Source organism: Bos javanicus, chromosome 29, assembly GCF_032452875.1.
Source record: "Bos javanicus breed banteng chromosome 29, ARS-OSU_banteng_1.0, whole genome shotgun sequence".
Classification (NCBI taxonomy): domain Eukaryota; kingdom Metazoa; phylum Chordata; class Mammalia; order Artiodactyla; family Bovidae; genus Bos; species Bos javanicus.
The window spans coordinates 39458621-39472250 of NC_083896.1; the positions used below are offsets into that span (position 1 = coordinate 39458621).

General features: G+C 45.3%; 1 protein-coding gene across 1 annotated transcript; it reads right to left on the reverse strand.

The window, feature by feature from the left end:
- Positions 1-685: 685 nt before the first annotated feature.
- LOC133241273 (pregnancy-associated glycoprotein 1-like) lies at positions 686-10360 on the reverse strand. The gene is made up of 9 exons (XM_061406536.1): positions 9944-10360; positions 8728-8878; positions 7636-7753; positions 7419-7537; positions 6055-6248; positions 5017-5133; positions 3194-3335; positions 3008-3106; positions 686-1304 (listed from the first exon to the last, which is right to left on the reverse strand). The coding sequence occupies exons 1-9, from the start codon at positions 10042-10044 to the stop codon at positions 1155-1157; spliced, it is 1191 nt and encodes a 396-aa protein (XP_061262520.1). The 5' UTR covers positions 10045-10360; the 3' UTR covers positions 686-1154.
- Positions 10361-13630: the final 3270 nt, after the last annotated feature.

Genomic DNA, 13630 nt, shown 5'->3' on the forward strand with positions numbered 1-13630 from the left:
CAAATAGTTTGTAGCTCCACCCCTGGAGGAAGCTCAGAGAGGCTGAAGGCTCTGTGTACCCTGGCTCCCCCGATACATGTGTTGCATTCTCCCCAGCATTGGAGGCCAAGCAAGGGGCATTCTGGGTCCTGGAGGAAGGGGATGTCTCAGGGATCCACTGGGGCTACCACTTACCAAGTAGGACTGGAAAGGACAGAGCAGGCATATGTGGCAGAGACCTGGTGACAGGGGTGTGGCAACAAGAGGGAACCAGCTCTGCATGAATTACCTCACCCAAAATCCCCTGGAGGAGAAGCCCAGTGATAAGATCATCTGAGATGGGATGGAGAGAGTCTATTTCATTACCCCTTATAATTCCTCTGAATGAGGAGGTGGTGGAGTAGGTGGGTCATCACAAACTCTTCCATGGCCTAGACCATCTGCCAGTGGCTATCCTTTGGGCTGCTTCTCCCCAGCTTCAGTCATGTAGTTCGGGAGGAAATTGACAATAATGTGTGCTGCTGGGTCAGGGCCAAAAACCATGTAAAGCCAGTGAAAAGTCCCCATGTCCCTGCCAGAATGCCTAATCTGGGGCTGTACATGTGATCTGAGGTGGGTCATTCAGAGAACACCCTTGAACTCTGATGTCTGCAATCTTCTTTCCTTACTAGGTGATGCCTTTGGGATTTAAAACCCTAGGGCAGGTAGCTTGGACTCCTTCACTAGGTGTAGAAGCCTTACGGAAGAAAGTTGCCAGGCTAAGACCATCAAAGAAGTGTGAAGGGAAAGAGCGAGAGTGAGAGACAATTGATGACTTCTGATTTCTTGGGTCCAGTCACTGAAATCTTTGTATTTGCTCCGATTCTTGTGTCCTGGATTCCCAGAATCATTTAAATAAGTCTCCCTTTTCCTTGAAGCCAGTTGGAGTAGGGCTCCTCTCAATTTTGATTCAGACTTGGTTCTAGAACCTTCCTGATCATTGTATACCTGCCAGACACAAACAGACACACCAATTTGTTTCAGCACCATTATGAGTGAAACCCTTTATTCTTTACTGAGAATAGGGTGTGCAGACCACCAAATACAGTTCACCTGCATCCTGGGAAGGAGTGCTCAAAGGGTGAGTGAGTGTATGTTAGGAGAGGCCTTACTGATTCCTGAACCACTCCCAGCATTTACACTGCCCGTGCCAGGCCAATCCTGTCATTTCCTCGATCAAAGACTGAGAAATACAGCCTCAGGAAGACGTCACCCAGGATCCAGGTCTCTCTAGACGTCCTCACTGTGTTCTCTTTAAAGGTTGTATAGCAGTGGCTTTCAGAATCCTGGGGGAGTCAGAGACACACTCCAGTCAGCATGAGCCCTTACCGGTGCCTCCCCCCAATACCCAGAACCAGCACAATTTGTTTCATTCCCCTCTTTTGGTAAGTATCAAGGGGTTTTCTCAGCAGCAGAGGATTTGAGAGTTCAACCAAAATCAAAGAGGGCCAAGACATGAGGTTGCCATGAGGAAGTGTGTGGTGAGTAGAAGACTTGGAGTTGGGGAAACAGAGGAATAAAAAATAACAAAGTCCTACTGTAGAGCATAAGGAATTATATTCAATATTCAGTGATAAACCACATGAAAAAGAATAAGAAAAAAATATTTTTATGTGTATAGCACACTTTTTATCTGTATCACATTGCAATGCAGCAGAATTTAATGCAAAACTGAAGATCAGCCACACTTCAATATAATTTTTTAGAAAAGAACAAGTGTGTCCATAGTTCTCCTCACTCCCTGTTTCCTTCCTTATGACTCCTGCTCCTTGTTTTCTCTGTAGAGAATGCTGGTTCTCCTCCTGTGTGCCCACAATCCATACTTTATTAAAAAATAAAACTTTATTTTGTATTGGAGTATAGCTGATTAACAATGTTCTGAGTTTCAGGTGGACAGTAAAGGGACTCAGCCATATGTATCCGTGCATCCTGGTCCCAAAGATACCCCTCCCATCCAGGCTGTCATATAACTGAGGGGAGTTCCCTGTGCTACACAGTAACTCGTTATTGGTCATCCATCTTAAATAGATCAGTGCCCACAACACGTTCCTGAAGACTTAACTCAGGAACTCTACAAAGCCTCCTTTGGTCCTCACTCACCCTCCTTGGCCACTCCAGGCTTGGTTGGGTAACGTACTCTGGTTCCCCTTCCCCACTGGTCAACCTGTAGCCTTTATCACCCTTAGTAAGGCCCCAGTGCTCCAGTGCAGACCACCTTGAGATGCCATTTACATGGAATGCAGTGCAGTTTTGCCTTGAACCAAGCAAACCTGCATATGGCTCAATGAGTTTGTGGTTTAGAATTCCTGAAATTCCCTCTCTTCCTCAAAGCCTTCTTTGAGCCCATCAGCCTGCTCTGAACTCCCGCAGGGAGCTGACATGAAGCCTCCACCCTGTGCCGGGGCTGAGCAGTCACTGTGCACCCAGTATTCACCTTAGTATCCAACCTCCCCGCAGAGGGGTCGGGTATCCCAACTCACAAAGGAAGGCACCTGGCCAGAGCAAGGGGAAGATGCAGCCGAGTACTAAGCTGACCATGTAATTTATCATCCAAACCAGAAAAAAACTTGAGAAGGGAAGGCAGACTGTTAACTTATGCTGGGACATCACACTGGGAATGCCCCCAGCCATTCTCCTTGTAACATGGCCTATTTCAGGGACCGCTAGAGCTGACTTCCATGTTCATACAGCTAAGGGTTCAGATTGAATTGAAGCTCTTTGAGGACTGAGGACCTTAGTGTCCCCCCTTGTGACTCCCACCATGCCAGCATGGTGTGGCCTCTCCATATTTGTTTCATGAAGATAAGTGTCCCAGACGGCCCTTTAATCTCAAATGGTTGGTTTTCTGGCAGTCATTGACCCAGCCACAGGTCTCATCAGCATCTGCAATGGTGTGAGATGGCCAGTAGAGGGCGCGCTCCTCCCAACAGCAGCCCGTGGGTTGCTGCAAGCCCCAATTTAAGAACACCGCTCAGTGTTGTCCCCTCACCTTGAGGATGTAGGCTCGTGCTGGCACCGGGTAGTTGATGCCGTTGATGGTGAAGATAATAGAGGGCAGGGTATTGACCACAGAACATGAAACGTAGTGCTGTTAGAGAGAGAGGGAGAGAGTTTGGCCCTGGAGATCCTTGTTGTGTGTGGAGACTGGGAGTGAACCTGAGGCATGACCCTTCACCTTGGAACCCCGTGGCGTGGTGCCGATGAGCTTCTGTATGTTATTGACCAGTCTTCTTGGGCCTTTGATCAGTGCTGTTCCGGTGTCCACAAGGGCCTCGCAGCCTCCAGAACAAGCAATAATCTTTCTTTTCATGGAGATGCTGAGAGAGAGTGGAAGAAAGCAGGCATCAAGATCAATCTGAGTCTCACCAGAGCTGACCCCTTCCTGACTGTCTCCTAAACAGCCCTTTGTCTCTTGCCCTCTTTTCCCTTGCTCTCAACACAGCACCTTTCATGACATCCTCGAATGCAGTACTTGAATACAACAGGATATTTTGCACCTTAACACAGACTGGTCTTCCTTCCTAGAAGACTCCACTCCACTTTGACTAGCAAATTTCTTCTCATCTTCTGGATTCCACCTTAATTGTATTGTTTTGGGGAAGTCTTTCCCCCATGTTTATAAGTCTCCTGTCTTGGTCACTCTCTGTAGACCCTTCCTCATGTCTGCTGCTGCTGCTGCTGCTGCTGCTAACTCACTTCAGTCGTGTCTGACTCTGTGCGATCCCATAGACAACAGCCCACCAGGCTCCACCATCCCTGGAATTTTCCAGGCAAGAGTACTGGAGTGGGTTGCCATTGCCTTCTCCTCCTCATGTCTAGCATGTACCAAAGGCACAATTCACTATGTGGGTGAGTCACTTCATGTACATCTGCCTTCTTAGATGTGAGGGCAAGTTTTAGTCTCCTTGCCTCCCTAAAGTGCCTGGCACACAGTGGATGCCAATGCTTGTCTGTTCAATGACTGACTGAAGACTGAGAAAACAATAAGAAACATCCAGAGAGCTGTACCTGGTGGGGAACAAATAACGGGTAGCACACAGAGTGAAGATGAAGATTCACCGGGGCAGCAGATTCTCATAGTAGGGGGAGAAAGGGGCTCCTCTGGGAGAGGGTGTCTCCAAGCACTGCTCCAACAACCAGCTCAGACCCTGAGACCCTGACCAGGAAATATATAAGTAGCCCACAGAAACTCCAAAGGACAGGTCAGCATTTGTCCTATGCTCTCTCACACAGAATCTAATCAATTATGCCTCTTGTCCTCAGGTCACTCCTGGATCCCACCTTCCTGATTCTCTTATAGACCCCCCCACTGTGTGCCCAGGTACATGGGGTGTCTTTTTTATTAGTTGCTTTCACGTCTTAAGACTGCAGCCAACCTCTCTCCAGTGCTAGGTAGCTGCTCCCTAAGGAGACCAGTTTTCCCCATTTGCTCAGAACTTTCCCTGTTCTTAAACAGACGTTTATCTGTACTGAGAACTTCCTATGTCCAAGGTAGCCCTGGACTGTTGGTCATCTTATCATAACTCTGTTCAGGCTGCTAAAATACTCCCTGATTGTCTGTTCACCACAATGTAGGGTCCTCTAACCATGCTCCCCACCTCAAAGGGCAGTGGATGCAGCTCTCTCCCAGCTGCACAGACCTCTCTGTACCCTTTTAGGACCCTGGTCAGAGCCATGCTCAGAAGGCCTGGGGATTCTGAACCCATGGATTGTTTGTGTATCTGTGTGCTTGTGTGTTTATTTGTATGTGTGTTTGTATGTGTCTCTGTGTGTGCTTGTGTGTCTCTGACTACCTATGCATGTTTATATGTGCCTCTGTGTATGTTTATATGTGTCTGCTTATGTGTTTCCATGTGTCTGTGTGTCTGTCTGTGTCATTGTGGATAGTGTATAGTCTGTGTGACTGTGTGTCTGAGAATGCATTTGTGTGTGTCTGCCTGTGTCCATGTACAGTAGCGGGAGCATCACTTGGGCTGACCCTCAGAGGAAGAGGCTTACCGGTCCACGTGTACAGTCCAGCCGCCCGCTTGGATCAATGGCACCCAGTTGAGCTCTCCCTTGTAGTAGCGGTGGTCCACCCCACCAAACATCACCACACTGCCCTCCCGCTTGTCTCTGTAGAGAGAAGTGAGGGGGGATCCTTGAAGGACAGTAAAAACAGCACTGTCTGAGAGCTGTGCTTGTCCACCCATCAAAGCCCTAATAAGGTCCCCACATAGAGATGCAGAAATAGTGTCTGGGAGCGATTGAGATCCAGACTGAGGTCTGTAAGTGGTTAGTGAGTGGCACAGAGGAGGTTAGAAGCTGAATCACTTGGTTGGGCTCCACCCACTATGTCTTCTTAAAGACACCCTGAACCTCCAGGGACCTGAGTGCTCAAACACCCTCAGAGGACACGGTGCTGAAGCTTTTGGCTTTTGCCTTATCCACCTTGTCATTTTTCAGGAAAATCAAGGCCTGGGAGTTCTAAGGGTGTGGGTTCAGGTCACCAAGAGTTGGCTCCACTAGCCTGTGACCTCTACTGTCCAAAGGGCCCCATACTCAGAAGGCACCCCACCTCTGCTCTCCCTGTCTTGAAATGCCTAATATTTCTTGAACAAGGTTTCCAGAGTTTTGTGTCCCACACTTTCGTTTTTCACTGGAACCTGCAAATTGGGTAGCTGGTCCTGGGCTCCCAGTGAAATGCTAATGAGGAAGGAAAGATATCCACCATCCTTCTCCTTACTTCCTTATCAAATACATAAGAAAATCCTAATGCTTTTTATTCAACATGCTTCCTGTTGCCTTCCATTAGCCTTCCTCCTCACTCACCCCAGGAGACCAATTTACTGATCTTGAGCCCAGGATCAGGGTGTGTTCTAATAAAACATTATTTATAAAAGCCACTGGTGAAGCCAGATAAGGCCCTTGGACCATAGTTATCCTGGGTTAGATTATCTCTCAGGATACTTCTTTATCAAGTGTTCTACAATTTTCATGCAACTGAAAGCATCTTACAGCTAATTTGGATAAAGTGATTGTCTATCTCAGACTTACTTGCTCAAGTAGAAGGCAAAAACAGGCTCAGAAATGGCACCTTCATTCTTCAGGTTGTCAAAGATGGGGATGGCTCCAGAGAAGGACATGTTCGGATAGTTCAAGCCCAAGACACCATCAAAAGGTATACCGTCAAACCCAACTTCTGCCAGGCTTATACAGAATGGCTGGTCAGTACTTACAAGGTCCCCAATCTATGGGAGAGAAGAGTGTTCCCATTTATAGATACGTGAAATGGGCTAGGAATGGGCTAGGGTACATTGCCATTAGATCCTCAGAGAAGAATTGAGGCTGGGCTCTGTCTTCAGTGGCCCTCAGATGATTAGACCAAGCTGGGAGGGGAATTTGGGTTCCACTTGAGAGAGGCTGTGAATTTTAAAACATCTGCCCCTCTGAAAAACACCACCTGAGTGAGTCAAATTGGCCTCGTGGCTTCTGTACAGGTGTGGCAACCAAGTCAGGCCAGGACCCATTGGTGCCACCTTATGGCAAACTGAGTGGAGAAAAAGATAGCCTTCTCTTTGGCATCACTGTGACCTAATGACAAGAATGGACTGCATTCTCTGTAAGGTACTGTGGATTCTGCATCTGTCCAGGAAGACAGAAGCCAAAAACACAATCTTACTTGCAGGGTTCTATGAAATTACTGCCTGGGGAATTCACCTTTGGGGATATGTGTGTATTTGTGTGAGTATGTATGAGAGAGAAAGTGAGAGAGCAGAACTACTCAAATAATTTGGGGGAGGCAGGCCATAGGTTAATTAGACTCTCAAGGATCCTCTAGAGTGACAACTCATTTATCAGGCCCCTTGACTTCTCAGGCCTCCAGTTTCGCACTATGGATACCTGAAGCCCTTGACTGCCCCCAGGGTCCCCAGATCAGTTTTATCCTGTCCCCAAACACCCCACAGCAACTTCAGTCCTGAAAAGCCAGGCTAACTCCACCTTTTACCACATGTGTACCCTCAGCAAGGCCCTTTCTGTCTGCACGTCAGTTTCTTCATATGTCTCATGAGCTAATCAGAGTAACTGCTGTGTGAGGTTGTTGCAGGATTAAGCCAATTATCAGCTGAAAGTGCCTGGAACAGTCTGTGAATATAAAATTGGGTGTTTTTTTTCCCATTTTCTCGCCCCCAGCAAAATGACTTGAACTGCTCATGGGCAGAGGAGCTACAAGTCTACACTTCAAGTCACCCTCTGGGTTAGCTAATCTGCTCATGTGTCACCACAGGCACTGTCTCCCCAGATGGAGGGTCCTGTGGGTAAGATGGCCAATATCTATGGGAGTTAGGCTAAGAAGGGTCCTACATCTGTTTTGCAAGCAGGGGCCACTCCATAGCCAGTCCAGACTCAGCATTTGTTACCCGAACTGTGTCATAAACAAGAAGTCCTTTCATCCTTCCAGTATGGTACTTGATGTTGAAGACCTTTTGGGTATGCCGGAAGGTGGAAGACTGAAGATGTATGAACATAACCTTTGTAGCTGCAGACACAAGAGATGAGTGTCATCAGGTGCCAAGGGTGGAAACAGGGGAACAGGGCAAGTGAAGGATGGTCCAGGTAGGGGGTGTCTGTACTCACCACAGGCTAGACTTTGGCAAAAGACGGAGGGCACCCACAAGTCAGATGAGCCTGTGTCAAAGACAACCTGGAATTCCTGAGGGGGTGTTCCAATGGTGATGTTACCCACGTAGAGCATCTACAGTGAAAAGGAGGGAGTGGGTTAGTGCAGAACTGGCTACCCTCTATTCCCACACTACTGCCTCCCTTGGGGTGTCACATATCTCTTGAGATCACTTTCTAACCACCGTGCAGCTCACAGACTTTGGTCACAGAGATGTCTGCATTTGATATATTTTTCCTGTGCTGTATTGTATGCAGTATATTGATTCTATGACCAGGCATTGAAGTGGTATCACCTGCATTGGAAGCACAGAGGCATAATCACTGGGCCTCCAGGACCACTGGACACCCAGGGAAGTCCTGGTACCTTCACTTGAGAAGGTCTGTAGTCCCTTCAATCCCAGCCTCAGCGCCCCCTTCTCCAGGAGGTCATTCTGGATCAACCCCTGCCACTCCCTCTATCAGACCACATCCAATCAACTCCACAGAGGTGACCCTTTCACTCGACATGTATATACCCTTTGCCTATCTCTCAGGCTGGCATGGGCATTCTTGAAGACAAAATAAGCCCTTTGTCTAATCTAAAAACAGTAACCACAGTGTTAGATTCTTATGGCCTTACACGGAATACAAGTTCAGTAACTTTTTACTGCTGTGGTTCTTGCATCTGTGGAAACTGAATTCCTCTGCCGGGGGAGTCACAGTTGCTTTGCAGTTGGTTCTACCTTTTGATCAATGATGGCTCACTCTTCATCTGTAACTGAGTGGCTCACACAGTTCCTAAGGAACAATCGCCCTCAAAGTAATGACACATCTTTGACACAGAAAGGGAGTTTACCTGCCACCTGGTAATTGCCGGGCCCAGTCACCAAGACCAACAGTTGAGGATGAGAGTACCTTCTCCTCTGGGTGGGGTCCCTGTTTTCCAGTGTGTCTGCCTCCTGCAGGAACCCCAACCCCAACATCCCACCAGGCACCTCCAGATGAGCCTCGGTGCTAGGCTAGAGCACCAGGGGGCTCTATGGAGCACCATCCCCCCAAAATACTCACATCCATGATGTTTCTCAGTGGGTGAATAGTTAGTTTTGAACCACGAGAAGAAATCTGGGACAGACTGTAAGTATGTTCCTTCAAGAAATTGTTCAGCGTGTTTTTTCCACTGAGGGTTTTTCTCATGGTCTTCACTTGCCTTAGAGGTATTCTTTCATGGAACATTTGACAAAGAAAACAAAGAGGATGCTACAATTAGCTGTCAGTGTTAAGGTATAATTGTCATTGTAATGACCCTCTGTATTTTCTAATCATTTTTATGAGGCACATTATTATCAAACTTTTATGCATATACCATGGCAAAGACATCACTTTGAATACAGGCTCTGTTCTGCAATCTTGGATAAGCCATATGACTGTGTGGTGTCTCAGTTTCCCCTTCAGTAAAACGGTGGAATGTAACAATACAAACCCTCCAAAAAAGAATATCTTGGGGATAAGTGAAGTGATGGATATAAGGTACCTGATAAATAAGAAGTCTCAACATGAAAGTCATTAGCATTGCTGTTGCCATCCCACACTATCCTTCTCATAGAACCTCAGGGAAGGAGGTAGAAGGGGGACTCTTATCCTCTTTTACAAGGGAGCAATTTGAAATGCAAAAGGTTTCTGAGTTGACTGTGGTCACACTGCTTGTCAGACATAAAACAGTGTATATAAAACAATGTATCTTTCTCCACTTTGAAAGAGAAGTGAGAGTTGAAAAAAGAATCCAAGATATAGGGAACAAGTAAGGGAAATTCAGAGGCTTGAGAAGGAAGGACAAGTCAAATGAAAAATTAAAAGAAAACAACACAGAGAGAAATACACTCCCAGTGCCTTCCAAAGAGATGGAGAGATAAATGACAGTGATACAGAGATGTAGACATAGACATATACACACTTAAGTAGACAGGGAAAAAAGAGGACATGTTGAATAAAATGTAGAAAAGTGCTATTCCACAGGACCACATCGACATCTGCATAGACTGTGCACTGAACAGTTGCAAGGAGTTGCATTTTCAATAGGTCACGACATGACTGGACCCCAAGAATTGTGCAGCCATGCATATCGACATAAGACCTTGGCATCTACAGTTCCTAGAGCAAGTTACTTATCAATAATAAAGATTTAGGGAAATATTCCGTTGCCTTCTAAACCTGATGGGTGGAATAATCAGGTGAAAAGAAAAATCCGAGAAAGGAACATGATGTGGCTTACAGTCCCCATACTTACTTGACTATACACTCTGAGAAGGCCACTAGCCAGAGGAGCACAAGCCACTTCATGCTTCTTTCCTGGCTCCAGGTACTCAGGGAAGTTTTGGTTCTTAGCATGTAGTGGTGACCAGGAGCCCCTAGTTATATATGCTCTGACCTACCCTAGTTTTCCCCTGTAGGCCACTAAAAGATCTAAAAAAACCACAAAGGTCTCGATAAAATCTTTACCTTCATCAGTGTCCTTCGCGAGTGGCCTTTGAAGCTTCTCAGAATACATAGAATTGAACTGTAATCTCTTCCTTGAAGCTTGGATGGAAAATCAGACTGATCTGCATGGACATCTAAGAAGACAGAGAACCTTGCCTACTTGGAGGAAAAAACGGGTAAGAACATCATGAAAATGGATACTAGGGGCTATGCTTGACATTCGTGGTTTCAGGTCATCTTCCTAGCCACTTCATGAGATATACATTCCTATCTTCATTGGAGATGAGATTGCTAGGAGGATAAGTTGTCAAATGGCAATGTCAAGACTTCAGGGGCAGCCCAGGGACATACAACTGGCTTTAGGTAGTGGGTCTATTGGCAGACAACAGGGTCACCTATGATGCCAGTCTGCATCAAAGAATTAGGACAGAGCAGTACTTCAATTGCTTAGTTTCAGTATTGGAAGAAATGTCATATACATCCACAAGATGTTTTACATCATCCAGCAAACATACAAGGAAGAACTGTGTGCTAGGTTCTGGGTTAAAGGCTTCGAAGTCAAAGTTGATCAAGACAAAAGTACTGCTTATCTTAAGAGAGCTAGCAGTCTAGTTCTCACAAACTCATGGCCCCTGGAGGCAGTAGATATGGTAATAGGACTAAGTGGCCATGTTGGAATCTGGGCAGCACAGGCCTTACCACTGGGAGCAGCCTTTCCTCCACTTCAGCCATGCTGGAAAGCATGCCAGTTGCCTATGTTTTCAGGAGAATTAGAAGTTTGGATATTTATGTACAATCTATTGATTTTAATGTTAGCAACTAAAATTTTTTCCCTGAAAAAAACAGTGGGAACTAAATCTCCACAGCAATGTGCTGGAATCAGCCTTCAGTCTCTGTAGGTTTTTGTTTCTGGCCTAGAGTTGGGAGTGCAGTAGGGACAGAGAGGAATTTAATTCATGTTGGTTGATTTAAAAAGAGACTGAATGCATACTAAACATGCTGACTCATTGGATAAAACTCTGATATTCAGAAAGATTGAAGGCAGGAGAAGTGGAAGACAGAGAATGAGATGGTTGGATGGCATCACCAAGTCAATGGACATGAGCTTCAGCAAGCTACCGGGAGTTGGTGATGGATTAGGGAAGCCTGGCATGCTGCAGTCTATGGCATTGCAAAGAGATGGACACAACTGAAGGACTGAACTGAACTGAACAAATTGAGAACAAGACTAATAAATCTATTTTCATCAACTTGTTGTTGACTAGCTACCTATAACAACACATTACTTAATTGGCTTTATAATTCAGACTTATGACTCTACATTCAGAGTGGAATATCTTCTAAGGAAAAACAAAAAATACATCCCATCAAAAACAAAACCAAAGAAAACCAAAAGAAAAAAGGGAAAGAAATGTGACACTATATGCAACAACTTCAGTTCACTTCAGTTGCTCAGTCGTGTCCAGCTCTTTGTGAGCCCATAAACGGCAGCACACAAGGCCTCCCTGTCCTTCACGAACTACCGGAGTCCACAAATACTCATATCCATTGAGTTGGTGATGCCATCCAACCATCTCATCCTCTGTCATCCCCTTCTCCTCCTGACCTCAATCTTTCCCAACATCAGGGTCTTTTCAAATGAGTCAGCTCTTCACATCAGGTGGCCAAAATATTGGAGTTTCAGCTTAAGCATCAGTCCTTTCAGTGAACATTCAGGACTGATTTCCTTTAGGATGGACTGGTTGGATCTCCTTGCAGTACAAGGGATGCTCAAGAGTCTTTCTCCAACACCACAGTTCAAAAGCATCAGTTCTTTGGGGCTCAGCTTTCTTTATAGCCTAACTCTCACATCCATACATGACCACTGGAAAAACCATAGCCTTGACTACATGAACGTTTGTTGACATAGTAATGTCTCTGCTTTTCAATATGCTTTCTAGGTTGGTTACAACTTTCCTTCCAAGGTGTAAATGTGCTTTAATTTCATGGCTGCAATCAACATCTGCAGTGATTTTTGAGCCCAGAAAAATGAAGTCAACCACTGTCTCCACTGTTTCCCCATCTATTGGCCATAAAGTGATGGGATTGGATGCCATGATCTTAGTTTTCTAAATGTTGAGCGTTAAGCCAACTTTTTCATTCTCCTCTTTCACCTTTATCAAGAGGTTCTTTAGTTCTTCTTCACTTTCTGCCATAAAGGCGGTGTCATCTGCATATCTGAGGTTATTGAAATTTCTCCCGGCAATCTTGATTCCAACCTGTGCTTCCTCCAGCACAGTGTTTTCATGATGTACTCTGCATATAACTTAAATAAACAAGGTGACAATATACAGCCATGACATACTCCTTTCCTATTTGGAACCAGTCTGTTGTTAAATGTCCAGTTCTAACTGTTGATACCTGGTCTGCATATAGGTTTCTCAAGAGGGAGGTCCATTCGTCTGGTATTCCCATCCCTTTCAGAATTTTCCACATTTTATTGTGATCCACACAGTCAAAGGCTTTGGCATAGTCAGTAAAGCAGAAGAAGGTGATTTTCTGGAATTATCTTGCTGTTTTGATAATCCATCAGATGTTGTCAATATGATGTCTGGTTCCTCTGACTTTTCTAAAACCAGCTTGATCATCTGGAAGTTCATGGTTCATGTACTGCTGAAGCCTGGTTTGGAGAATTTTAAGCATTACTTTACTAGCGTGTGAGATGAGTGCAACTGTGCTGTAGTTTGAGCATTCTTTGGTACAGCCTTTCTTTGGGATCAGAATGAAAACTGACCTTTTCCAGTCCTGTGGCCACTGCTGAGTTTCCAAGTTTGCTGGCATAGTGAGTACAGCACTTTCACAGCATCATCTTTCAGGATTTGAAATAGCTCAACTGGAATCCCATCATCTCCACTAGCTTTGTTCATAATGGTGCTTCCTATGGCCCATTTGACTTCACATTCCAGGATGTCTGGCTCTAGGTGAGTGAGCACACAATCGTGATTATCTCGGTCGTGAAGATCTGTCTTGTCCCGTTCTTCTGTGTATTCTTTCCAACTCTTCTAAATATCTTCTGCTTCTATTAGGTCCATACCGTTTATGTTCTTTATTGAGCCCATCTTTGCATGGAATATTCCCTTGGTATCTCTAATTTTCTAGAAGAGATCTCTAGTCTTTCCCATTCTATTGTTTTCCTCTATTTCTTTGCATTGATTTCTGAAGAAGGCTTTCTTATTTCTCCTTGCTATTCGTGGGAACTCTGCATTCAAATTGGTATATCTTTGCTTTTCTCCTTTGCTTTTTTCTTCCCTTCATTTCACAGCAATCTGTAAGGCCTCCTCAGACAGCCATTTTGTTATTTTGCATTTTTTTTCTTGGGATGGTCTTGATTCCTGTCTCCTGTACAAGGTCATGAACCTCTGTCCATAGTTCATCAGGCACTCTGTCTATTAGATCTAGTCCCTTAAATCTATTTCTCACTTCCTCTGTATAGTCATAAGGGATTTGATTTAGGTCA